This window comes from Globicephala melas, chromosome 3 (assembly GCF_963455315.2).
Source record: "Globicephala melas chromosome 3, mGloMel1.2, whole genome shotgun sequence".
Taxonomy (NCBI): domain Eukaryota; kingdom Metazoa; phylum Chordata; class Mammalia; order Artiodactyla; family Delphinidae; genus Globicephala; species Globicephala melas.
The window spans coordinates 59,050,898-59,076,513 of NC_083316.1; the positions used below are offsets into that span (position 1 = coordinate 59,050,898).

The 25,616-nt window shown below is 34.3% G+C and overlaps 1 protein-coding gene across 3 annotated transcripts in view; it reads right to left on the bottom strand.

Moving 5' to 3' along the window:
• CERT1 (ceramide transporter 1) overlaps positions 1 to 25,616 on the bottom strand; it is a 128,092-nt gene that overhangs the window by 69,343 nt on the left and 33,133 nt on the right. For all 3 annotated transcript variants that reach the window (XM_030846004.2, XM_060295900.1, XM_030845998.2), the window contains 3 exons: positions 20,370 to 20,486; positions 2,262 to 2,369; positions 1,325 to 1,463 (listed from right to left, as the gene is read on the bottom strand). In XM_030846004.2, the coding sequence (XP_030701864.2) occupies positions 1,325 to 1,463; positions 2,262 to 2,369; positions 20,370 to 20,486 (364 nt within the window). The remainder of the gene's footprint in view (positions 1 to 1,324; positions 1,464 to 2,261; positions 2,370 to 20,369; positions 20,487 to 25,616) is intronic.

Genomic DNA, 25,616 nt, shown 5'->3' on the forward strand with positions numbered 1-25,616 from the left:
GTTCACAAGGCAGAGTACTTGGGAGGAGACAACTGTACAGAGAGAGAACTCTGGAGATGGGCAGAAGGTCCCCCTGAGTATTTCGCAGAGTACTGACAGCACATACAAGTTGAGGAACTATAGAGGTCATAGAAAGAACCATCTGAGAGGATTCCACCAGGGAAGAGTACCCAAAGCCTATGTGGGGCAGGGAAAAGCACCTGTTCCTATAACACAGACCTGGAATAATTCACAGGGAATTGGCTAGAGAATGCGAAACTGCCTTGGCACAGTCTTAGGGAGAAATGGAAATACATTATTCTAAGGTTCTTAAACAATACAGGAGGTGGGTATATTACTTGAAGGGAGACTGTAATAACTTAAATGTGCATACTATAAACCCTAAAGTAGCCATATAATAACAAAGAGTATAACTAAAAAGCCAACAAAGGAGATAGAAAACGGAATTATAAAAAATACTCAATCCAAAAGAAGGCAGAAGAAGGGAACAAAGAACAGAGAAGACAAAAAGAATATGTAAGAAGGGGTGAGCTCACGTCCTTCTACTCCACCATCTTGCCAGCAAGTCAACAAAAAGAATATGAATTCAGATCAAAGACATTTAATAAGACCAAGAAACGAAACCATGTTAGGCAACTTAGTTATACTGGGTATGAACTCAGAATGATTTAGTAATACTGTTATGAGTAGTTCATTTTTGCCCATTGTAACAAACTAAGAGAAAAACTAAAGAACAGATATTGACAACACCAGTAATATTTAGCAGTAACAAATGAAAAGTAACTTCAAAATTCACATTATAACTAAAGATCATCTCTCTTAAAAAAAAACTCACTAAAATTACTTTTACATGTGTATGTAATTCCATTATTGACTTCTTCTATGAGAAAAAGGCCAGAGGAAGGGAGGGTGACAAAGGGAAGGAGAGAAAAAGAGGTAAAGAGGGAGAGGAAGAGGAAGAGCAAGGGATGAAAAGATCGACTGATTCCAGATCTGGAGGATTTAACATAAACATATGCTTGTCTCTAAGACTTGTCATAGGGTACATTTATTAGACATAATCATGTGAAATGCCCCATATTATCAAGATGATATTATATTTTTTAATGGAATAAAGAGTTCAAAAACCATTTTAAAATCTTCAATGATATCTGGTATGGGTGATCAGATTAATTAGGATGTTATTCAAGTAGACAAGTTATGTGGACACTGAAATCTGTTACATTAGAGGTGTACAGCAAAAGTGACTATAATTACCTTCATCACTTAAAGACATTACCCTTAAGATCAAGAGGCTTTAAATAGTGGTAATAGCCTAATTAACCTTTATCCCTTTGAAGTTCATCCTTGGAGACAGCATCAGCACAGGCATCAAAGTACTTCTGTAGAGTATCGACTTGTCTGCATAGGATATCTCTAAAGGTTTCCATTTCAGCCAATTTCTCACGTAAACTGTGGCCCTTCTGCAAAACACAAAACGGGGAGATGTAATCCAAGTTAACAAAACTAGAATTTGTTTATTCTTAGTCCCATGGTATTTCACCACCTTTTAAGGTCTGTATCTTACTATTGAGGGCATGGAGTAGGGAGAGTTGTCAAGTTCAATGTATTATTTCCAGGGACAGACTTGAAACTCAGTAATTAATGGCTTGATAGTGATAAGCCTGAAGGAAATGAGAGCAAGCCTGACAACTTGCCACTACAACATTTAATATTTTCAAATTAAACACTGTGATGATAAATTGTGAAAGACTTTAAAATGGGCAAAAATATTACTGGGTGTCCTTTGAAAGGAATAGTAAGTATCATCCATGATACTTACTGGGTGCCTGATCATATAGAAGTCTTTGATTTCATTGCATTTGAGCTATTTTACAACTTTTTAAGTCATAGAAAACTGAGAGTAATGTAAATGATTCTTGTCCATAGAAAAGCAAATGAACTTTGTCCAGTGGAGGTACACTGGTTACTAATGTGTGACTATTGATTAGTTTTGCATATATTAGCAAAATCATTTCAGCATTCCTCACATTCTTCTTTGAACTACATTTTTTCTTTAACATCTTATTTCATTAATGAATGAAACAAAATCTCTGACGTGTGTTCATTTTATTTTTATGAGTCATGATTTTACCTCTTAAAAAACTATTCTGTAACAACTTCAAATAATTTACATTGTAGGAAAATTCTTTCAAAAAACTTATTCTATCAAATAAGTTCTGTTCACAACATTCAGTACTAAAGCATTCATAACCACAAACCTTGAATGAAGACGTGGATGTTGCAGAATAGCCACTTGCTCCAGACACCAGTGACACCATTGAGCCATGTCGACGCAAGCTGGATTCAGATCCATATCCAGACTCAGTCTAAAAAGGAAAGTAAACTACATGAAAAAAATTAAATAAAAAATACTTAATCATCACAAGAAAAAAACTTTTTAACTACGTGAGGTTATGGATGTTAACTAAACTTACTATGGTAATCCTTTCACAATATATACATATATCCAATAATTATGCTGTAAACCTTAAACTAATACAATGTTATATATCAATTATATCTCAATAAAACTGGAAAAATACTTAAAACAAAAGTTTCCCTATAAATTAATAAGGTTATTGCAAAAAAATTTTTTGTTAAGGTTACCGTAACAATAATTAGTAGTTTGAGTTCACTCAAGAAATATAGGCAATCCGCTGGCATAAGCAATGCTTTCAATTCCTAACTGCCACTTCATTTAGAAATTTACTGAATACCAACTACATGCTGGGCTAGTTGGCTAAAAGAGTTTAATAATAGGAAAACTACCTACAGAAGGTAAATTCATAGAGACAGAAAGTGGAACAGTGGTTATCAGGGGGCTAGAAAGAGGGGAGAATGAGGAGTTAGAATTTACTAGGTACAGAGCTGGAGTTGGAGAAGATGAAAAAGTTCTGGAGATGGATGGTGATGGTGGTGATGGTTGAACAACAATGTGAATATACTTAATGTCACAGAATGAAATGACAGATCGTCATGCATATTTTACCACAATAAAAAATTTTGGTAGAACAAGGACCAAAAAAAAAAAAGGAAAACTTCTTTATAGATGAATTATTTACCCTGACACAGCTCAAATACCACTGTCTCAATGAAGCCTTTCCTATTATTCCAGATAGTCTGTCTCTGTATTCTCAACCATTCTTAACATATCATGATTATGGCATTTGCCACTCAATTTTAATAGTTTACATTTTGTAACTACTAGTGGACTTGTACCTTCTGTAAGAAGACTGTATTTCTTCCATTTTTGTAGCCACCTTGACAGTTCATGGCACAAAGAAAATCCCCAGTTTTGCCAGTCTATTCTGTAATCACATCATAGAAGATTAACTGAACTCTTTTTGGGGTTTAGTTAGACTCAGAACTGTGATCTAATTTTGATGGAGTTGGCAATCTTTAAAGTATCAATTTTGCATCCCATCCTCCTTAGGAAAATGCAGTACTAAAAACATGGACAAAAGAATTAAACATTTGAAAAAAACAACTTCCAAGTACCTAAAACCTGCTCAAGTACTTTGGGATCTCTGATTTCTTCCTACTGTTATTCTTTTACAAGTACTGTGCATAATTTTAATCCTAGACACTAAACTTAAGAGGTAAAATAATATCTAATCATTTTTGGCATCACACCTAGTGCAGCTTCTTAAAAATTCAAGCTTCCAGTACATACCGGTCGCTAAAGATTCAAAGACTGTCATACTTTAATAATGCCTGTTCATAAAATACTCTACCTATAAACGGTACTGCAATATATTCCTAACTCTTAATTTACTAACAAATTACATATAAACTCATGACTAGATGGAATCAAAGGTACAATAAATTGAACCTCAATAAATTAGCTAAAGAAAAATAGGTAAGCTTGTTTCAGTATCACAGAATCCCACAAAAAGAAAATTCTAATTACAGAAATCATGCAATTCATAAAAAAAATAAGACTTCTTATCAAATAATGTCCTGGAACAAAGGTACTGAGCTAGGTTCCTTAACTAAAATGGCTCTAGTTTCTCTTTCTCGTTTGACAATAATGCTAACTTTCTAAGTATAGTGTTTCTACATTTTAATTGCTGTACTGGTTTGGTAAAGTTTTTCGTTAGATTTAAATATAGAAGATTGGAATTAAAAATAAGAAAAATCTGGGCTTCCCTGGTGGCAGAGTGGTTGAGAGTCCGCCTGCCGATGCAGGGGACACGGGTTCGTGCCCCGGTCCGGGAAGATGCCACGGAGCGGCTAGGCCCGTGGGCCATGGCCGCTGAGCCTGCGCGTCCAGAGCCTGTGCTCCGCAGCAGGAGAGGCCACAACAGTGAGAGGCCCGCGTACCACAAAAATAAATAAATAAAAATAAGAAAAATCTACCTGTGATGGACCAAAAATATAAGGTATGTACTTCAGCAATCACTTATCTCAGACACCTATATGTCATTCATTTCTTAACATAAATTAATCTGAACCGTCCATTTAAGTACAAAACTACCCCGTAATTTACAATCAAAATTTTATTTAAAAACAAATTTTGGATATTTATTTGAAAAATATTTAAAACCAAACAATTTCAAATCCAAATCCAAATGAATCTACCCTCTCCATTTACTTGCTTTATATCAATGAGTCCTAAACGGAGTAAGTCAAAACTTTAAAATCTTGAAACAAAATATAAACACTACAAAGCTTTACTAAATGTTTTTTGACTATGAAACATACTTCTTACATCCTTGCCTGTTTTTTCAGGTTCCACGATTTCAAAACAGTAATATCTCCTTACAACAAAGACATGATAGAACAAAACACTCTACTATAGCAATACTGTTGCTATACATTTTAAGTAATGGATAGTAAATGAATGTTGAGGCTAAGAGTTTAGAGTAATTGTATTTCTACCTTTAATAAAGTTTCACTTAAATAAACTGCATTATAAATTATATACATCATTCCAAGGAAAAAGAAAATAAAGTATATTCATGAAGACCAATTCCATTTTATTCAATTTAAATAATGAGGATTCATTTGTCACTCTATGTCAGTACCTGCACTGGGATAACTTTTAAAATAAATAATTTAAGTGTTTAACAAATACACACATGCACATACAAATGAATTCTCACTGTTTAAAAACCGGTCATTCTGGAAATGTCTATAATTGTGCCAATGATGCTATCATTGCATAAAAGATTCCTGATGGTACTACCACAATATTTAGAGTAATTTTATGATACAGCCACAAAATGGAGCTATCTAAAATCATTTCAGGGAGTTGCAGAATAAAACTTTTAAAGCTGTTTCACTACTTCAAAGAAATAGTTATAAACTGTATAATTAAGCTTGACTGCCTTTCGTAGTCACATGACATGGCTCTGATTTAGTACTGGATTTCTCTCAAAAATCCAATCTATCATTAAGATATCAGTATTTTAGAAACACTTCGTCACAGGGGCTAAAATGATTCTAAAAGATAAGTTATAAAACTATTCTGAAAAGCAGCAATGTTGTTGACATCTATTTGGCTTTCCAAGATGTCTACTTTAAGGCAACAATACTCATTCTGAATTTAACAAGGTCTGCTTTTCGAAGGTGGGGGTGAGGGAAATTTCCAAGGAAATTTGGGAAATGGGAAGAAATTACTTTATGGTCACAACTGATATACACTGTTAAATGTTCCTCAAAGTCTTGACATGCCTTTAAAATCTCATTGGTATGATTTTAGGGATAATACTTTAAAGGCATGCTGGCTTTTTCTTAACCCTATTCTTCCATAAGAAAAAAGTAGAGCTTACTTACAAGCTCTAATCACCAATACAGTATTTTTGAAAATACCAGTTTCCATCTAAAATTAATAATGTGGAATTCAAATACAGTTACTATAGGAATATTTCCTTTCAACATATACGCTTTAAGGTCCCTCACACAAATTGCTTTGCAAAAAAAACCCTTCTTTCCCAAATTTGTGTGTTTGTAAGCAGTATTCCTCAACATGTTTTGCATGAACATACAATGACATTTTGGTTCAATGAAACACTTATTGAACATGTCCCGTATAGAACAAGGCTGGGTTCTTTTAAATATTACAGTAATGAGGCCACACCTCTGTTATAACATTCCTCCTTATTTTGGGGGTGGGGAGTGTAATCTTTTGGCCACTAGAGGGGGTCAGTAGCACTTTCCAAGCAGTATACTTGGAAAGCTGACACAAAGGTTACTATTGGTCAAAGTACAATAGTAACCTTCAGACTAAATCCCTTTCATGTATGTACCTGTACTTTCTGTATCTTGATTTTCTGAGAACACCTAAAATCTTGATAAATTAAGTCATATAGTTCAAAGTTATGAATTTAATAAAGGACCAGAAATGCCTAAGAACTGATTTGAAAACTCCCTTAAAGTCACAGCTAAATTTTATAGTTTGGCTTATTCATGCAGGAGATAAACATATATTTTCATTTTGCACAGTTTGTTCATCAGCCTATCTATACTCCAAAAAACAGTGGTATAAAATAAAGGAAATAGGTTGGCTTATTATTTTTTTTTTCATAGCACCTGCCTTTTGAAAAACTTATTCATTTTCCTAATAACACTCTCCAGCAAGAAGCACAGCAAAATAACTGAGAAAGAAATTAACTTCCTCATGGTGTCAAAAATTACCTATTTTGTGGCATAGTCTCCCTATTGTTTCTTCCCATTTTAATTATGGGAAGAGAGAAAATAGAAGATTAAATGTTAACATTAGAACAATGGAGCATTTTCCAGAAACTGAAATTCTGAAACCCATAATAAAACCAAATGCATTTTAACATTAGAACAATGGAGCATTTTCCAGAAACTGAAACTCTGAAACCCATAATAAAACCAAATGCGCTTGCTATGTTGCCAGCACCCACACATCTACTTTCAATATTAATATTTTAAAGCAAACCACATGAGAAGACACTATAGCCAGGAGAACAATTTAATCAATAAAATTATGGTTTACAGTATCATAATAAGTTACAATGGCAACAATTTTATTTATGATTTTAGGTAAACATATATTATTTGCTATAATAAAATTTGGCATGACAATTTCACGTTTATAAATATTAAAATATCATCTATTTAGCCTTTCAAATACGTATGGATCCCCCGATAGCCTCTGAAATATAAAGAACACAATGATAACAGAGAGAAGACCTGCTCGACTGTCACTGTCACCACTATACAACTAGACAAGTCAGTCATTACTTTTCTGGACTTAATTTTTTTTTAATTAATTAATTTAGTTTGGCTACGCTGGGTCTTTGTTGCGGCACCCGGGCTTCTCTAGTTGCGGTGTGCAGGCTTAGTTGAGGTATGTGGGATCTTAGTTCGCCGACCAGGGATCGATCCCGGGCCCCCTGCATTGGGAGCACAGAGTCTTAACCACTGTACCACCAGGGAAGTCCCCTGGACTTAATTTTCTTATCTTTAAAATGATATGGCTAGTCTAGAATTATAATTCTCTATACTAAACCTAAATACCAAAACTTAGGCTAAAAATGTATACATCCAGTGGAGGCCAAATATAAGAAAGTCGTTTGTTGAACCAGCTGGGAAGATTAAAACGTAACACAATTGGACTTCCCTGGTGGCACAGTGGTTAAGAATCTGTCTGCCAATGCAAGGGACACAGTTTCGAACCCTAGTCCAGGAAGATCCCACATGCCACGGAGCAACTAAGCCCACGCGCCACAACTACTGTGCCTGCACTCTAGAGCCTGCGAGCCACAACTACTGAGCCCGCATGCCATAATTACAAAAGCTCGTGTGCCTAGAGCCTGTGCTCTGCAACAAGAGAAGCCACCGCAACGAGAAGCCCATGCATTGCAACGAAGAGTAGCCCCTGCTCGCTGCAACTAGAGAAGAGCCTGCACAGCAATGAAGACCCAATGCAGCCAATAAATAAATAAATAAATAAATTTTTATTTAAAAAAACACTATTTATTCAGAAGAGCAACACTAATAATGTATCAGATGAGGAAAGGTTCAACCTACAATGTTTTCCAGAAATTGCAGTACCTCATGAATCAAAGAAATTTTAAAATATATTTAAGAAAATGGTATTATAAAAGATTTTATCCATTTCTAACTGCTTAGAACCCAGCAGCAATACAGTTAACTTCACTGAGTAGAACATTTGCTTACCCTCAAGATACTTTTCTCAAATCATACTGGAATGTTTCCTAGTCATTCTTGTATCATAATTTAAAAACCAGTAACAAATAAAATACTTCCTTTGAAGGTCATTTATGGACCTTAGTTGCGGACCTTACTTGGTTATTCATTTTGCATTTTCTTCTAATAAGCATGAGATAAGCTTTCCTTTACAGAAATATCTAAATAAGCAATGTTGTAGTGATATGAGGCTGGAAGGGTTAACCAAGGCCTTATTGCACACCCTAGTTAAGTGTTAAAAGAATGCTAGGGGGGTAAAAGAAAATAAGACACTGCCTATGGAAATCCAAAGTACTAAAAAAATGCCCAAATACAAGATGATACTGTAGAAGTAGAGAGTTAACAATAGCTGCCTCTACTCTCCTTGATTTCAGAGCTTCCTCTTTCTTACAGTTTTAATTTAGGGTTTTGAACTCCATGACACATTGTTTTACCTATAGGAGAAATTAAAGGAGACTTAACAGGAAGCTATGAGTACAGCCTCTGCACCAAAAGCTTTTTAAGAACCCAATCCGTGATACAAAAGATACAAAGTTAGTTACATAAACTAACTTTGACACTCTGAAACTCAGTCTTATCTTTTAAACCTTCCCCCTTAAGTCCAATTGTCATTTCTTAATGACATTAAAATGGAGGTAATGGGCTTCCCTGGTGGTGCAGTGGTTGAGAGTCCGCCTGCCGATGCAGGGGACGCAGGTTCGTGCCCCAGTCCGGGAGGATCCCACATGCCGCGGAGCGGCTGGGCCCGTGACCCATGGCCGCTGAGCCTGCGCGTCCGGAGCCTGTGTTCCGCAACAGGAGAGGCCACAGCAGTGAGCACTGAGTTACTTTGCGTACCACAAAAAAACCAACCAACCAACCAAACAAACAAAAACAAAATGGAGGTAAGAAATAACTAGATAAATCAAATGAGGCTGTATAAAGGAAGACTGCTAAGCAATTTTTCCACCCTAGCTTTAGAAGGTGAATACTAAAGGATAAGGGAGATCTTTCTTGTTTTGCTCTGAGAAGAGGGCTGATGAAAGAGTTGAGCAATTTTACATGGATATTTTATATATAAATTTCAGAGAGCCACCCTGGATAAATTATAACACCAAATACCAATAGTAAAAGCTAATACTTAGGATACTTACTTTGTGCCAGGCATGATGCTAGTGCTTTAAGTGCATTATCTCACTTAATCCTTTCAATAGTCTAAGTAAAATGGGCACTAATATTATACCCATTTATAGGTGATTTTACATAATGAGTCATGCAAATGATAAGTAAGGGAGCCAGGATTTAATTCCAGATTCAAGGGCCCATGATGTTAATCATTACTATGTTGCTTCAACATCCAGAGACTTTGCTTCTACTTCTCTCAAATCTGTCCCTTTCTCTATTTTCCCAATGCCATTTTCTAGTTATGGTCACCTAGTGTCTCATTTGGATAAATCCTCCAGATTTCTAACTACTTTTAGTCTTGTTCCTCTTGAAATCCTTTCTAGTGTAGCCAGAGTGGTCCTTTAAAAACAGACATCTGATTCTTCACTTTCTGTTTTAAATCCTATTTGGCTCCATATTTTCCTTGGATCAAGTCCATACACTGCTTATAGGTCCCTGTTAGAGGTAGAAGTACAATTAAACTAAACTACTATCAGCCTCCATATTCACTTATTATCCATTATTTAAAATGTGTTGTATCAGTACTGTTGTAATGAAGTCTTTTGTTCTAGCATCTGTTTGTTGTAAGGAAATATGTCTTGAAATAGTAGAACTTGAAGAAATAGACAAAGTTATAAGAAATGTGCTTTATAGTGAAGAAATCTTTAATAATATTTTGTAATATTTATATTACATCATAAGTGCTTAATAAGTGTTAGCTACCATTCCTTCTTCACCTTCCCACAAAGGCAGGATATTCCTTTATATCTCTACTCCAGAAACACTTATACAGAGGAAAATAAATGTAAAAAGAAGCTAGCAGGAGATGTAACAAAATACCAACACTGCTCATTAACTTTCTTAATTTATGATTTGTCCTAGAGAAAAGGGCCAATGTAAATGTATTTTCTTTTAGAAGGAAGTTTCATAGGCACAAAATAAAAAGGTCATAATCCCATTCTTTTTATCTAATTGCAAAGAGGCGACAGTGGCAAAACAATTAATATTACTTTTTGAGGCTCCCTTAAATGTCCCAATAAGAGAAAAAACAGATTTAATATGTATAAGTAGTACTCGCAGGATTGCTGAAACGTTAAGATTGTATTTGGCTAGGGGACTTGAACCATTAATTCTTTCCTGCAAGGATCCTAAAAGAAATAGATGCACATAAAACAATGGTCAGTAAATGAACATTCTTAATTATTCTGGGGCTTTGGTCCTAAACTTAAATTTTCTATAATTCCTTTCTTAGGGGGTAAGGGAGGAACGGAGATCTATATCAAACATGAAAAGATACCCATAACTTACTGTTGAGTGAAGGAAAAGCTACAAAGCAGTATGGTATCGTTTATGTAAAACTCTAAGGCATACATGTAAAGAAATATTTGGAAGGAATCTTTACCAAGGATGAACAGTGGTCATTTCTATGTGGCCTAAATTTTCACTTTCTTTTTAATAGTTTTCAGTATTGTCTATATTGTTTGAATTTTATTACAGTAATCATATATCACCTCTACAAAAATAAAAACAAAAAAATAAAGTCACAGAATACATGTTTAATCTATCTCACTTAGAAAGGGCTAAAAAATTAATAATGCCGGTAAAGATGCAGTGAAAGGAAGATCTGCACATTCTGCAGATGGAATGTAGATCAGCACAATCTTTCTAGAAAATAATCTGGCAACATATATCAAAAATGCTTGTATCCTTAAGCCTAGCAACTCTACTTCTGATAATCTATTATGAGGACACAGTTAAACTACAGGAAAATATGTAGGAAAGCATTAAATACTAAATGCAAAAAAAAAAAAAATTGGAACAATCTAAAGGTCTTATAATAAGCAAATGAGTACCAAAATGATAATACAATGAAATATTAATAAAGCTGTGTTATATGGACAAAATGATGTTAGATTTTTTAAAAAACAGGATATAAACTTGTTATTTCCATAATATTTTAGGGGTAAAATGTACAGAGAATAAGAAGGAAATACACCAAAATGAAGAAAAATTGTCTTGGTTATAAGACTGATGGTGGTTTTGTATTTTTTTTCCTTATAATTAACAAAAATTACTTTTAAAAACCAGTGCAAAAACCAATGAAATCTAATCAATAAAACTACTTGCAGGAATGGTTTTAAAAGACTTGCTAAGAATTTTTAGATCTAACTGTATGGGGAAGATTCTTCTTTTAAGGAGGCAGACTGATGATTTATTTTTTAGTATTCAACTACGCATCCATGAGAAAAAGCTGAAATTAACTAGAAAGGGGGGGTGTATTACAAAAAATTGAGGTTGCTGTTCTTGGAATGTTACCACTCACTGATCAATGTTCTCATAATCCTTTCATTTTTATGCAAAATGGGAATAACACTTGCAGTGAAAGACTTCCAGGAGGATTAAATGATAACAGTGCCTAATTACTCATCTATCCCTGTATAGTTCAAAGGGGTGCTACTGAAGAGAACTAGGCTAGGGTATGAACAGTGATACAAGCATTCTTGCCAATGATCCTGTCTTGTCTGTCAAGAATGTGAACTTGCTATATGACTAAAAAATGACAGAATTTTTTTCAGTATAACATTTTAACCTGTAGAACATTCATTTACTTTGCTACCTATTCTTACGATTCTTAACCCAATGCTGTCTTTCATACCTCAATACCAAACCAGCCCAGAATATTTACCAGGCAATAAAGACAACAGAAGCAAAATCATTTTTAAGCTATTAGCTAAAAAGATGTGTTTGGTGAAAAAGAGCAGTTTTGTGTTCCTTGATATTTTTAAGAAACATTTTCTCCCAGCTAATGTCCAATATACTCAGCAAGTAAAATTAGAAAATAGTTTCCACTGCTGTCAATATGCGTAAGCCATGCCACCCACCATTACTTTTCCACATCAGATATAGAAAAAGCAGAATCCCATCTGTCCTGGTGACTGTCAGAAATCTTCCCTCCTGATTAAATAAAAATTCAAATACAATACTGAAACACCGTTTAAAAAAAAAAAAAAAGGACTTCTATAGCACACAGCCTCATTTTCTTTAATATTTTCTATAGTAACAATATGGAACAGTTATTCAACTCTAGATTAACTGTCTTTTTTTAAAATTTCTTATCTAAAGAAACATTCTGCAAGCAAATTACAGACTAATAAAAGAGAAATCAGCTGAACATCTAGTAATATTTACCTAAATTGTTAGTAGCAAATATGTGGTAAGCATTACAAAAACTTGCAAGTTTGGTAAAATCTATACAAAATTATAGAATACCTTTTCAGAACATTTTATTTGTATAACTGCCAATCCCACTCTATCCTTTAAATACAAGTAAATATACAATTCATTATAATTGGACCCAGGGTGGCCAATAGTAACCTGGAGTAAAAAGGCAATCGGGTTTTCTCAAGACATTTACTTTAGGAAATGCCAAGAGATCAGGGCAGATAGCGGCAGGAATTGAAGCCGAAAAGAAGCCGAAAGTAGGAAAAGGTCATGACAAAGCAAGGAAAAACAAACTAAGTAGGACGGGAGAGCAAAACACAGATAAACAGGAGCCATGAAAGAGAGAAGAAATAACAGAATGAAACTAAGCTACATTAACTGTAGGTGGGGGCAGGTGATTGAGTAACTGAGTTTTGTTAACAATAAAAGCACTCAGAAACAAGTGTACAGTTCCAGCTTTCTTTGCAGGTAAGGCATTATAAATTTTCTTGGTTCCTGGCAATATTCCCATTTTTCAAGGTAACATGGGTTGGCCTGTACCCCCTGTACCCTAAAAAGCTTAACTAAAAATGGATGAACCTATGACATCAATACTTGTGAGATGTTTTCAAACTTTCAATACTCACTTGATCTAGACAGACAACTATGCTCAGCTTTAGTAGATTCTACGAAATTGTTTCACCAGTTTACACCTGTTGTACCACAGCCTCACCAACACTTGGTGTTACATCTTTTTATTTTTTAAGCCACTCAGATGGGCATATGCTGGTATCACTGCTTTAAATTTGCACTTCCCTGATGACTAATGGCACTGACTACCTTTTCATATGTTCATTACCCATTTGGATATCCTCTTTATGAAGTGCCAGATCAAGACTTTTGGCCTTTTTTTTTTTAAATTGTGCTGTGTAAACTTTTCTTATTGACTTGTAAGACTCTCCCTACCTTTCTGACATCAAATGTTGTCAAATTATTTCTCCTCAACTAACCACACAGTTAATATGATTAGCTACCTAAATATCTTTATTCACTGTTCCATGTAAAATCCTGATTCTTCCTTTACTATCTTGGTAAAAGATAAACACCTTCCTCAGATAAAAGAACCTGGCTGAAAACTACAAATTAGTGACATTTATTCCCTCTTTTTAAGATGATATACTTCATTAAGTATTTAGGTGACGTATGGAAGTACAAATGCAAATGTTGGCTCAGGTGAATTCAGCTTTTGCATGCAACAAAATCGTAGGCAACAGAAACTAAAAAAGTTATTTTAAAAGCCCTTGACAGTAGAATTATTTTTATTCCCAGAACACTAAGAATATGAGTTAATACCATGTTTTCTTTCTTGATTTCACCAACCTTTAAAATCATGGTAGTATGACACTATCTACATTTAGGTGTTAAAAAAAATTTACTAACCATGTATGGATTACTGCAAGCAATTTAGCAATTAACTCCCACTGTTAGAAACTAACCAAATTTCTTATCTTGAGAGAAACATCCGGAGACATAATGAAGGTTTTTTGCTGGTTAATAAAGTTCAGTTGTGATACCACCTACTTGGGTTTTTCTACAACTTATTTGAGAAAATGGCAAAGCCCTGACTACTCCGGCAGCTAGTTACTGGATTTTCACTTCCCTCAAAAATTAAAATTCTTGAATGTAAAGGAGAAGTAAAATTTGATTCCATCTTCTTCCCTTCATCACTGTGGTAATGATGAAAATAATGTAAAAGAAAAATTGGTTCTAGTCCACTGACCCCATGAAATTACTTATATAAAGTGTACACTAAAAAATAGTAGTTTTAAGCCTTTGCCAATTAATCAGATTCAAAATTGCAAAGCTAAGTTTACATGATAATCATTTATAAAGCAGACAAGTATAGAAAGAACCCCTAGAATCTGTTAAGAAATTTTTCCAGTATTATAGTTGGTTAAAAATGGCAAACGGGGGACCTCGCTGGTGGTCCAGTGGTTAAGACTCCAAGCTTCCACTGCAGAGGGTGCAGGTTTGATTCCTGGTTGGGAACTAAGATCCTGCATGCCACACATCGTGCGGTCAAAAAAAAAAAAGGCAAACAGAGATAGGATGACTTTATATGACTTTGATATTTAAAAAGCGCTAAGAAGAAACAGGTATATTCTGCCACCTACCTATTTAAAAATACTTTTCTAATAAGTTTATGTCAAATTTAAGACAAAAACAATTAAGGTGTCAAATAAGCAGAAACTGCTCCTAAAAGTAAACACACCAAGATCAAGCTGACCCTGACACACCACAGGAAAAAGAAAACTCATTATGGCAAATAGCAATACAATTTTAAAAAGATCTTTAAAGTGAGTCTTGGGCATTGTTTAGGTTGCTCAACTGTGACAATCTTTTTCCACATAATTTCCTGGACAGAAATCCCTTAACTTCTCAGAGAATAAACCTTTCTTCTGAAAGTAATAAAATGGAGCTTCACATATGAATTAGTGGGCCTTCACAAAGGAACAAATGCATACACATTAAATTGCAAAACAACTGCCTGTAGATTCTCACCAAAGAAAATCAACATCTGTAAAAATTACCTGGATTCTTCCTCCCTAAATTGTGTATTTTCCTATGACTCCTTTTATATCAGATAATTTCCAAAATATGGGGAATATGGGTGGTCCATGACCACCAAAATTTCAGGATCTACTAAGGTTGCTCCCCTATGGAAATGAGGGAATGTCATGATTACCACAAACTCTGTCAGAGCCAAAAAACTTAACTTTTCAACAAGATTCTTATATCTGCTAGTGCAAGGAGAGCCTTCCTGCTAGTTTTTTTTTTTTTGAAGGATGGGGTGGTGAAATAGAGGAGTCTATTTCTTTCACAGTAAGAAGAAACTGTGTTTACTCAAAATCACACACACTGCAACTGTAGAAGATTCCAGGAGTAATCCTATAATTCTTTTAAATAGTAGCATCAACAGATGGTTTATCATATTTCATTTATTAACTAATTACGCAGAAAACGCTCACAGAAGCCCTTAGATAATACATAGATACATCTTTACTAGAAATATATTAACTTATCCAAATAAAAAATAACCATCTTAACTTCACATTCATACAGCTCTTTGTTTTCAAATCATTTTCACAAACAAAATCTCGTTCAACTTCAAAGACAACATGGCAGATGGCTAAGAGATTAAAAAAAAAGAGCACACCCTGTCTTTAAAGATTTATTTAGTGTTGTCTCAAATCCTAAGGAGAAATGAAGAATATGAATGGATTCCACATAATAAAGCCAGCACACTATTGTAAATAAAATTACTGGTCTGGTATACATATGCCCTTTTCCGTATTTTAAATTAAAATAGAATCTTTGAATTTAACAATGACCTCAGAAATACCTTTCTTCCACAGGGGCTACTTGTCTAATGTCACAGTGAACTATACAATTTCTAATATATTGAGAAAATTTAAATCATAGAATCATCTTTTTAAAACTTTGCTTGTACTGAGCAAGTTATGCTGGAATGAATACCAAGGACAAAACAACAGAGCTAGACAAAGAACATAGAACCCTAGTGTATTTCTGTCAGTGATCATTCTAACACCAACCATGAAGATAAAAGGGTGAAAAAAAAAAAACCTCCAAAAATTACACATTTCCCTCATAAAACCTGTTTTACAATACTGTAAATTATTTCAACTGGAAAATTTATGTGTCCAATGCTTTGCTAATTCCTACATAGAAGTTGTAACCCTGAGCCTTTATGGTCCAAAACGAACACTAGAGATATGAAGAAAATATAAAAAATATATGAACCTTGTGATTGAAGAAGCCCATGAGTTAAGTCAACAAAATATATTTCCCATGAATACATACTTATAGGATTGGCAGAAGTGCTTGCTGGATAAAAGCTCTGGTTCTCAGGTCATACAGACCTGGGTCTGAATGCTGCCTCCTTCACTAATTAGCAGTTTAACCTTGGACAAATTACTTAACCTCTCTCTGTCTCAATTTCCTAATCTGTAAAAACAGAACAATAATGTTAACCTCATAAGACTGTGAGAGTAAAATGAGATAAAGTGTATAGTGTTTATCACTATATCTGGCACACTGTAATCCTCAAAAATGTTTGTTATCATCATCATCACCTCTACCATATTATTATTGTTGAAGAGGTTCTATAAAATATTTATAACTCCTGGTATGTATGTATGTATGTGAAACTGACTGATATATAAAGGTTATTATAATGAGCATAACAGCTTCCTGGAAAGAAAGAATAGAAACCTCCAATTTCTCCAGCTAAAACCTATCAGGGAAGCCCTAACAAAGGCCTAATAGCAAAGGCAATGAGGGACTATCTGATGACATCAGAAGAGAAAAAGACAGGTGCGCTGTTCCAAGTGTCCTGTCTGGCCATCATAAGGACAGGTGGTGCCATGGAAGTAACTCTGAATTGAAGTGAGTGAGGTGGAATGATGGGAATATTACACAATATTATACAATATTCTTGATTTATCACAATTTGGTTATTTTGCTTGCTTGTTTGTTTTTTGTGTTTTTTGTGGGGAGATGTGTGGGGGGGTATATACTGCATTATGTCATCTCTTCTCCTTTAAGTAACGTACCAAGGTCACACAACTATTATGTAATAGTGCCAGGATTTAACCCCTATGTGTCAGGCACCAGTATCCAGTGCTTAAACACTACAATAAAACGCTGTTATGGCAATCCATGGGCAGAAAGATGTGTTCATATTTATCTTGTATGTATATGGTAGCAGAACTCAGATGACACACTCTAACCTGCAGGAGGTGAGACTATGGGAATTATTTTCAAACATTCTGCCAATGGTAACTGATAGAAAGCACAATCAACATAAAATTGAATCCTAAGTATCCACTAGCCAAAAAGTAGTATAATCTCTGGCAAGTTACTTAAATTTAATCTAAGCCTGTTTCCTTGTCTGTAAAACAATATTTGCCTCATCTCTCAGGATAGTAGACAGAAAATAAAGCACATGAAGTACATAATACAATAATTAGTACTTGGTGACCCTCAATAAACAGCAGCTCCTATCACCATCATCATCATCATGCCTTAACAATTTGATTTTAATTTTGAATATCAATATAAGAATGCTTGCTTAAATAGTAAAATTACTAAACTTAGGTTCCACATTAATAGTCTTAAGTGATTTTGAAGAATGAATCAGGATGCACCTCCTCACTACCTCCCTGTTCCTGGTCTATGGGGGAAAAAAAAAAAAGAAAACTTTGCTGGTTATGTTTGGTGATAGCACTTGAATTTTCTCCCTCCTATGTTAGTTTAAGAACTCTATTTTTAGAATTCAAATTCAATTTAAATTTTCACTGATATGTTGTTTAATTGGTACATATCACATGTTTTACATTAAAATTAAATAAGTACTAATAAGAATAACAATTAACAATGATTTCTCCTTGTCTATGAATAAACCATATTTAGAAATCAGAAAGCTTATACAATGTATCTAGAACGCTGTTGTTGAACCTATTGTCTAAGAACTTAAATTCACCAAAAATCTGTTATCGAGCATTAAGTCACAATACTCTGAGGGAGACCCAAAGATTATATTCTATCCATTATTCAAGGGTGCAAAGAAATCAATGATATGGAAGAAATATATGCTTTATGCATCATTCTACATCCAAGGAGAAAAAATAAAATGAGAACCTGCAAAGATTCCTGAATCAGCTTTACTAAGAAGAATGAGCAAAATAAAATACGCTTAATTAAAACAGAGAAAGCTAGCATTAAGCCTTTAAAGGTCATCTCAGATATAAACATATAAATTAGTTCTACTTAATGTCTTTAATCACTAGGAAGAGGGCTGGCCCTGATTAACTACACAAAATAGGCCACTCTCCTTATATGCACATTTAGCAACTCTCATTGAATGTAGAACTCTTTATCCATAAAAAACATGGTATAATTTTAGTGAATTTAGTTGTGACTCCCAAAACCCTTTCTTTTTCCACTGTGTCATAAATGGGAAAATGTATCAGCCACTGTGGTAAGTAACCTCACATATATTATTTCATGTGTTCTTAAACACATTTAGAAGAAGTGAACTGTCAGGCAAGGTCACATATGTCGTACATGGCAGAGGCTGCAGTGTCTTGTATCCAGGTAAGCCCAGCTCCAAAGCACTGAGATTCTGGAATTCTAGCTCATCTCTTTTAGTTATTTATTTTTATTTTAAATTTTTATTTAACTATAGTTGATTTACAATATTGTATTAATTCAGCTATACAGCTTCAGATTCTTTTCCATTATAGGTTATTATGAGATACTGAATATAGTTCCCAGTGCTATACAGTAAATCTCTGTTGTTTATTTTATATATAGTGGTGTATATCTGTTAATCCCATACTCCTAATTTATCCCTCCCCCTCTCCTTTCCCCACTGGTCATCATAAGTTGTTTTCTATGTCTGTGAGTCTGTGTTTTGTAAGTAAGTTCATTTGTATCTTCTTTTTAGATTTCACATATAAGTGATATCATATAATATTTGTCTTCCTCTATCTGACTTCCTTCACTTAGTATGATTATCTCTAGGTCCATCCATATTGCTGCAAATGGCAATATTTCATTCTTTTTATGGCTGAATAACATTCCATTGTATATATATACCACATCTTCTTTATCCACTCATCTGTTGATGGACATTTATGCTGCTTCCATGTCTTAGCTATCGGCTCATCACTTTTAAATAAAAGAAAACTGTTTCTCATTTTTAGACTGTTTTCTGAGGTAATAATATCAAGATAACTAAGATTCACAAAATGTTTTAAAGCAATATAACTCTAAAGCTAAAACAAGGAGAAAAAGAAAGCATTACACAGTCAGATTTCTTTAGGCTGGGAAAAATTCATAATCAAGAAATAAAAGCCAATGCATGATCAATATCAAGAAGAATGTGCCTGTAGTATCCCAGGTCAGACTGGTTTTTCTTGTTGTGTTTCTGTGTGTAGATGTTTTGTGCCTGTTAAATAACCAAAACAGGTGTTTCAACTAAACTCTGTGAAACCCAAATGAACAAGTACAGACAAGTATATGAACAAGTCCAAAGTTTTCTTAAGCTACAAGCAGGAGTGGCATGGTGAATTTATAACTTTCCCTATTCCTTGTTTTACCATGATATACTGAATTAGCTAATAATGCATACTTATTAATATCATGTATTTCTTTAGTCTACTTACCAATTATTCATAGCAGAAGTCAAAAACTAGCTTTAAATTACAAGAATATGGCTTATACATTTATGTAAGGAAGACTTTCTCAAGGTTTATTAGAAAATTTCATATTTACAAAAATTTAACAATTTACAAATGTTTATAATAAGAATATACCCAAATGGTTACAAATGACAACAAAAATTAACACTGAAGCTTTCAAATATTAGGATTTTAAAATTTGATGTTATTTTAAGAATCCTTTTATCCAGATCATATAAAAGGCATTCACTATGAAGCAAACCCTAAATATAAAAACCAAATTTGTTATATATAAAAGGGCATATTTTGTTTTAATAACAATTAAAAATATTTATCACAGAAAATTCCCTTAGTGTAACTCAACTGTTAGAAATAAAATTATTTCAAAAATTTACATCTGTACTACTTTAATCTTTACCACCAAAATCATGTTCAACTTTTCAGGAACATATATACATCTCACAGTTATTTTAAAGGAGTTACCACCAGTCTCTTGCCTAGGTCTCTACGGACAGGTAAACATTGGAGACCCACCTTGTGCTGTTCAATGGCATCTATCCACTGCTGTCTGTGATCTGGATCCTGAGCACGAAGATACCAAACACTATCATTTACACTAATATCAAAGCGACATTCATCAAAATCGTGAGGCTGTGGACAAAAAGGAGAAAAAAAGCAAAGTTAATTATATTCTTAGAAGTGCTACACCCTACAGCAAAAACATGAACATACCCATTCTAGCTGGTGGGAGATTCTCGTTATTCTTTTACTTTTCTACTCAAATAATTTTTTTGAAGATATTTCAAATAAAGAGCACAACAAGGGCATAGTTACCAAAAACTAAGTTTCATTCACTATTCCCACAAATGAGTTGACACATAAACTACAAACATATTAAAAAAAAAAAGAGATATTTTTCATCAAATACTTTGAGTTAGTTTAACTAGTGAGAATACTACTGAAAGCACAATTTTAAAAAGGGCCAAAGTAAGTTTTATGAAAGACGTTTACTAATTTTTTTCCTGCCTCCATTATTCAAAAGTAAATTCTCATCATCAATAGTTTTATTTCATTATATTTGATAAACAAGATATTTTTATAACATTAACAGTTCCTCCCAAGTATTTCAAATTAACTTCTAGGTTTTTACACATCTTGGATCGCAACAGCCAGGAGAGCTTCCAGTGAAAAGCAAAAATAAAATGAACTTTACATCAGACCTATGTTAGATAGCTAGAGGAAACTGCTTCCATCAAAATGTAAACATTAGTAAAAATGTCAACTATTTGGTTCAGCGTTTCACATTCTTCATAAGAATATATAAAATAAATATTTTATATACTTGTTTTTCCACCAATGAATAACTTCAAATATGACAGGATCTATTTCACAAATACCACCTCTTCTTCTACTGGATAAAGCACAATCAATTTCCTCTCCTGTGAACAATCTTAGCCTTAGAGGACAGAGAATCCTCTCTGGTCAATGTAACAATAAACTTATTTGCTGAACACAATCTACATATTGTGTTTACTCTTTCCCCCTTTGACAGCATCAATCTTTTATCTCCTTATCAGTTTAACAAAAACAATATGAGATAATTCCACAATGTCTTTAGCCTATGAAACAATTTCTCTTTTAAGATTAAGACAACAATTCATGATTCTGACTGGCTAAAGGATACAAGTTAAACTTTCTGAATCACTATGTGATGGGCATCATAGTTAGGACTACATTGAGAGATAGAGTGTGCTACAGAGAAAAAAGGAAAAAACAAGACAATACATACCCCGCTTCAATAATTATGAACACAGAAATACATAAAATACAACATTTAACACTCATAAATATAATGACTATAAATTTAACTGAAAGCCAAATATTCGTAAATCTTAAGAATGGAATCCAGTTATTGAGAAAAGCTTCTTGGAGGAAGGGAAGCATATATACTATCTGAAGAACTAAGTAAACAATTTATCTGATCAGTCTACTGTTCTAAAAAGCACAGAGGTTTTAACACTTTTACTTCATAATGATTATTATATTTTCTAGTGACTATTCCTGAAAATGTTTTATATTTTATATTATGTTCAATATTCTCATTAAAGCTTTAGAAAATAAAAAGAAGTAATACATATAACAGTCGTCCCTTGTTTTTTGCAGGGGACTGTTTCAAGGGCTCCCCTCGGATACCAAAATTTCAGATGCCTAAGTCCCTTATATAAAATGGCTCAGTACAGTCAGCCCTCCTTATCTGAAGATGCTGAGCCAGCGGATATGGAGGGCCGCCTATAGTTAGAAATTTACTAGTTTCTCCAGCAAATACTTTTTCCAGCTTTTATACCTTCAAAATTTCCTCACAATCTTCCAGAGAGTCCAATGCCACATTTTAAATATTCCTAAAAACAGGAACCTGCTATTAAGCCTTCTCTGGGTGTGAGTGACTTAATAAAACCTGAAATCAACATAAGTAAACTTTGCCATTACTAAATCTGTTAAGTATATCAATTATGATTTCTTCTCTCTCTGTTTCAAAGTTTCGATATATGGAGAACTTTAAGCTTTTAATAGATAAAGTTATACATAGGAATGGAATAAAATGACAGTCTACAAATCTAGAATTAAAGAATTTGAAAATTTCATTTGAATGTCATACATTTATGAGATGCAATATCTCAATATCTGCTCAAAGAGATAGAGTTGGCAGAAAGTGTACATAAAGTAGCCATTTCTACCATCAACAATCTGAGGGATAGGTGGCAGAGAAAAGAGATGTACCAATTTTCAGGTGATAGGGAGTTTGTGAATAACACAGAAGGCTTGAATCCCTAAAAAGTGAATAAGTGTAGGAAGCTAAGTCTACAAGGCAAAAGAAATGACAGATTTGTTGAGGTGTGTTTAGGGGGATAAATCAAAGTCTAGACAATAAAGCTTACATCATGTCTCAACACACACACACACAATCCCCTTAAACACATAATACAATAGTCTCCCTTTACCTAAGAGGAATACATTCCAAGACCCCCAGTGGATACCTGAAACCACAGATAGTACCAAACCCTATAGATACAGCTTACCCATAAACAATACTGTGATTAGGGACATGGACCCTCTGCACAGTAGAAAGCCCAAGTGTCTTACAGTCAGTCCTCTGCATCTGGGGCTCACCAACCTTGGATTCAACTACTCTTGGATTGGGTAGTACTGTAAGTAGTATTTACTAATGAAAAAATTCCGAGTATAAGTGGACCTGTGCAGTTCAAACCTTCGTTGTTCAAGGGTCAACTGTACTATGTATTTTCCTATACAGGTATTAATGAGCAGGAAGTATATACAGCATGGATATACTGGACAAAGGAATGCGCCACGCCCTGGTAGGGAGAGAGCAGCACACAAGAGATTTCATTATGCTACTTAAAATAACATACAATTTAAAACTTATGAATTGTTTATTTCTGGAATCTTCCATTTAATACTTTCAGACCTTGAAGGTAACTAAAACTGCAGAAATCAAAACTGCTGATAAAGGGTGGGGTGGGGGAACTACTATAGACAGGCTGCTTCATTCAAACACAATTGATCTTGTCTTTATTTAGAATTTCATTGTTTTGTTCATTACGCATTACTCCAAAAATATGCATTAAAATAATATTTATCTTGATTACTGAGTTTTTTGATGCTCTCTTACATTTTACAACTGAGGTTAGCCCCTCATTGGTCTCATCCTAGTCTTAGCCCTGACAGATGATTATTAGAAGGAAACAAATAAGGTATAAAGGCCAAAAGTACATGAAAACTACAAGACGTGGTAGACTGTAAGAGATCACATGAGCTATCTTCAGGAAAAAAACCAAACAAACCATAAACTTTAAGGAAGAGATAAAGCAGCAGGCAATGAAAAATAAGCTAATAGAGCTAAGAAAAAAGAAATGAGTTGAAACCACATCAGAAGCAGCAATAAAAAGCAAACAAAGCTAAAAGGGGCATGGTGAACAGACCTGAGAAAAATACAAAGTGAAAGAAATATAATAATGAGTGAAGAAGGAGGTCAAGCAAATGATTTAACTGGTGTTTTGAAAGGGGAAAATTTAACAAGTGTAACAAAAAATTCAAGGATACTATCTTTTCTTTAAATAAAATATTCAAGTTACAGATCAGACATACTATGCCCAGGAAAAATCAATCTGAAGACTTATTCTGTGAAATTAGTTTATTTAAGAATAAAGAAAATGCTATAGGAACAATGTTTCTCAAGCTTTTTGCATTATCACCCCCCACCCCGAGAAAAATAAATTCTCTTTAGTGAGAGAAAATAAACAGTAAGAATTAAGATTTTGTCCAGTAGGTTCTTCCTGGAGGGCCACTTAGATATTGTAATATCTAAGATTATTTCACTTTCCCAAGAACCAAGTATCAGCCCCCACTGAGAATGAGAATGCATGCTTATGGAAGAAAGCCGACTACATAAAGGAAAATGTAGGTGGGCCTCATTCTTTATCATGTCAACATTCACTGTTAAGGATGAAAAATAAACCAAAAGGTGAAATGGCATTTATATCCATTCTTTGCCTGTCTTGTTAGTTCTTAGGGCCACTATAACAAAAATACCATAGACTGGGTAGCTTTAACAGAAATTTCTCACAGTTCTGGAAGTTGGAAGTCCAAGATCAGGGTGTCAGCGTGGGAGGGCACTCAGTGAGGGCCCTCTTCCTGGTTTACAGATGGCTGCCTTCTACGTGTGTCCTCATATGGAGGAGAGAGAGCTCTCTGGTCTCTTCATTCCCTCATAAAGGCACCAGTTTCACCATGGGGGCTTTACTCTCATTACCTCATCTAAACCCAATTATGTCCCAAAGGCCTCACCTCCAAATTACCATCACAGTGAGAATTAAGGCTTTAATATATGTCACAACATCCACTATCAAAAGAATCTTATAGGAACAAAAGAGGCATAAATCCACAAAGAAGAAGAAGAAAAAAAGTTACCAACAAAATTTAAAGTTGGAATGTGATAAATGAATTAGCAGGCCTGAAAATGCTGAAAAGTAAACATCTACAAGGGAAAAGAAGACAAAACAAGCCAATTTGTATTGGAGGCATCAAGTAGTCCTAAAGATAAAGGCATGGGGAGAGCTGAAAACAGAACTGATCAAAAGTCATTAAAAGGTGCAGCTAGAACCCTGGAACCCCATTTGCCCATCCCTCTGTGCAGTAACATTAGAGGCCCCACCTCTCAGAGAGACGATACTAGGTATAAGAAGAAGGGACATTCCTCCACAGCAGGAGGAAAGGAAAAAAAGCAGTTAAGGAAAAGTATTCATGTTAAAGGATTCCTCCCCTTACTTGACTCCCAGAAGGCTTGCACCCATGCTTGCTCATTCTACCTCCTTCTGCGTATAAGGAAGATTCCTATATTTCCTTCTATAGGAAAACTAAGTAATCCAAGAGAAAATAGTAATAATAATAAAAAAATAGTAATAATATTTAAGGGTTTCCTACTCAGGCCCTTAATCAGTATGAAAATTCTAAACCGTGAAGATGAAGAAATAATTACCTTTCAGAACTGGAAGATATGCTTCACCAAAATGAAGGAGTAACCAAGAGAAGTAAGAGGCAATTGAGATCCAGGAAAAGAAGCAGCAAAGGGACTTCCCAGGAGGACATTAAGGAAAATGCCAGCAGCAGAATTATGCAGAAGACAGAAAAGTCTAGATTAGAACAGTATAACAGGATGCTTTAGAAAGGATTTCTCTAGTGGGAGGAAAGTAGAATGAAAAGATT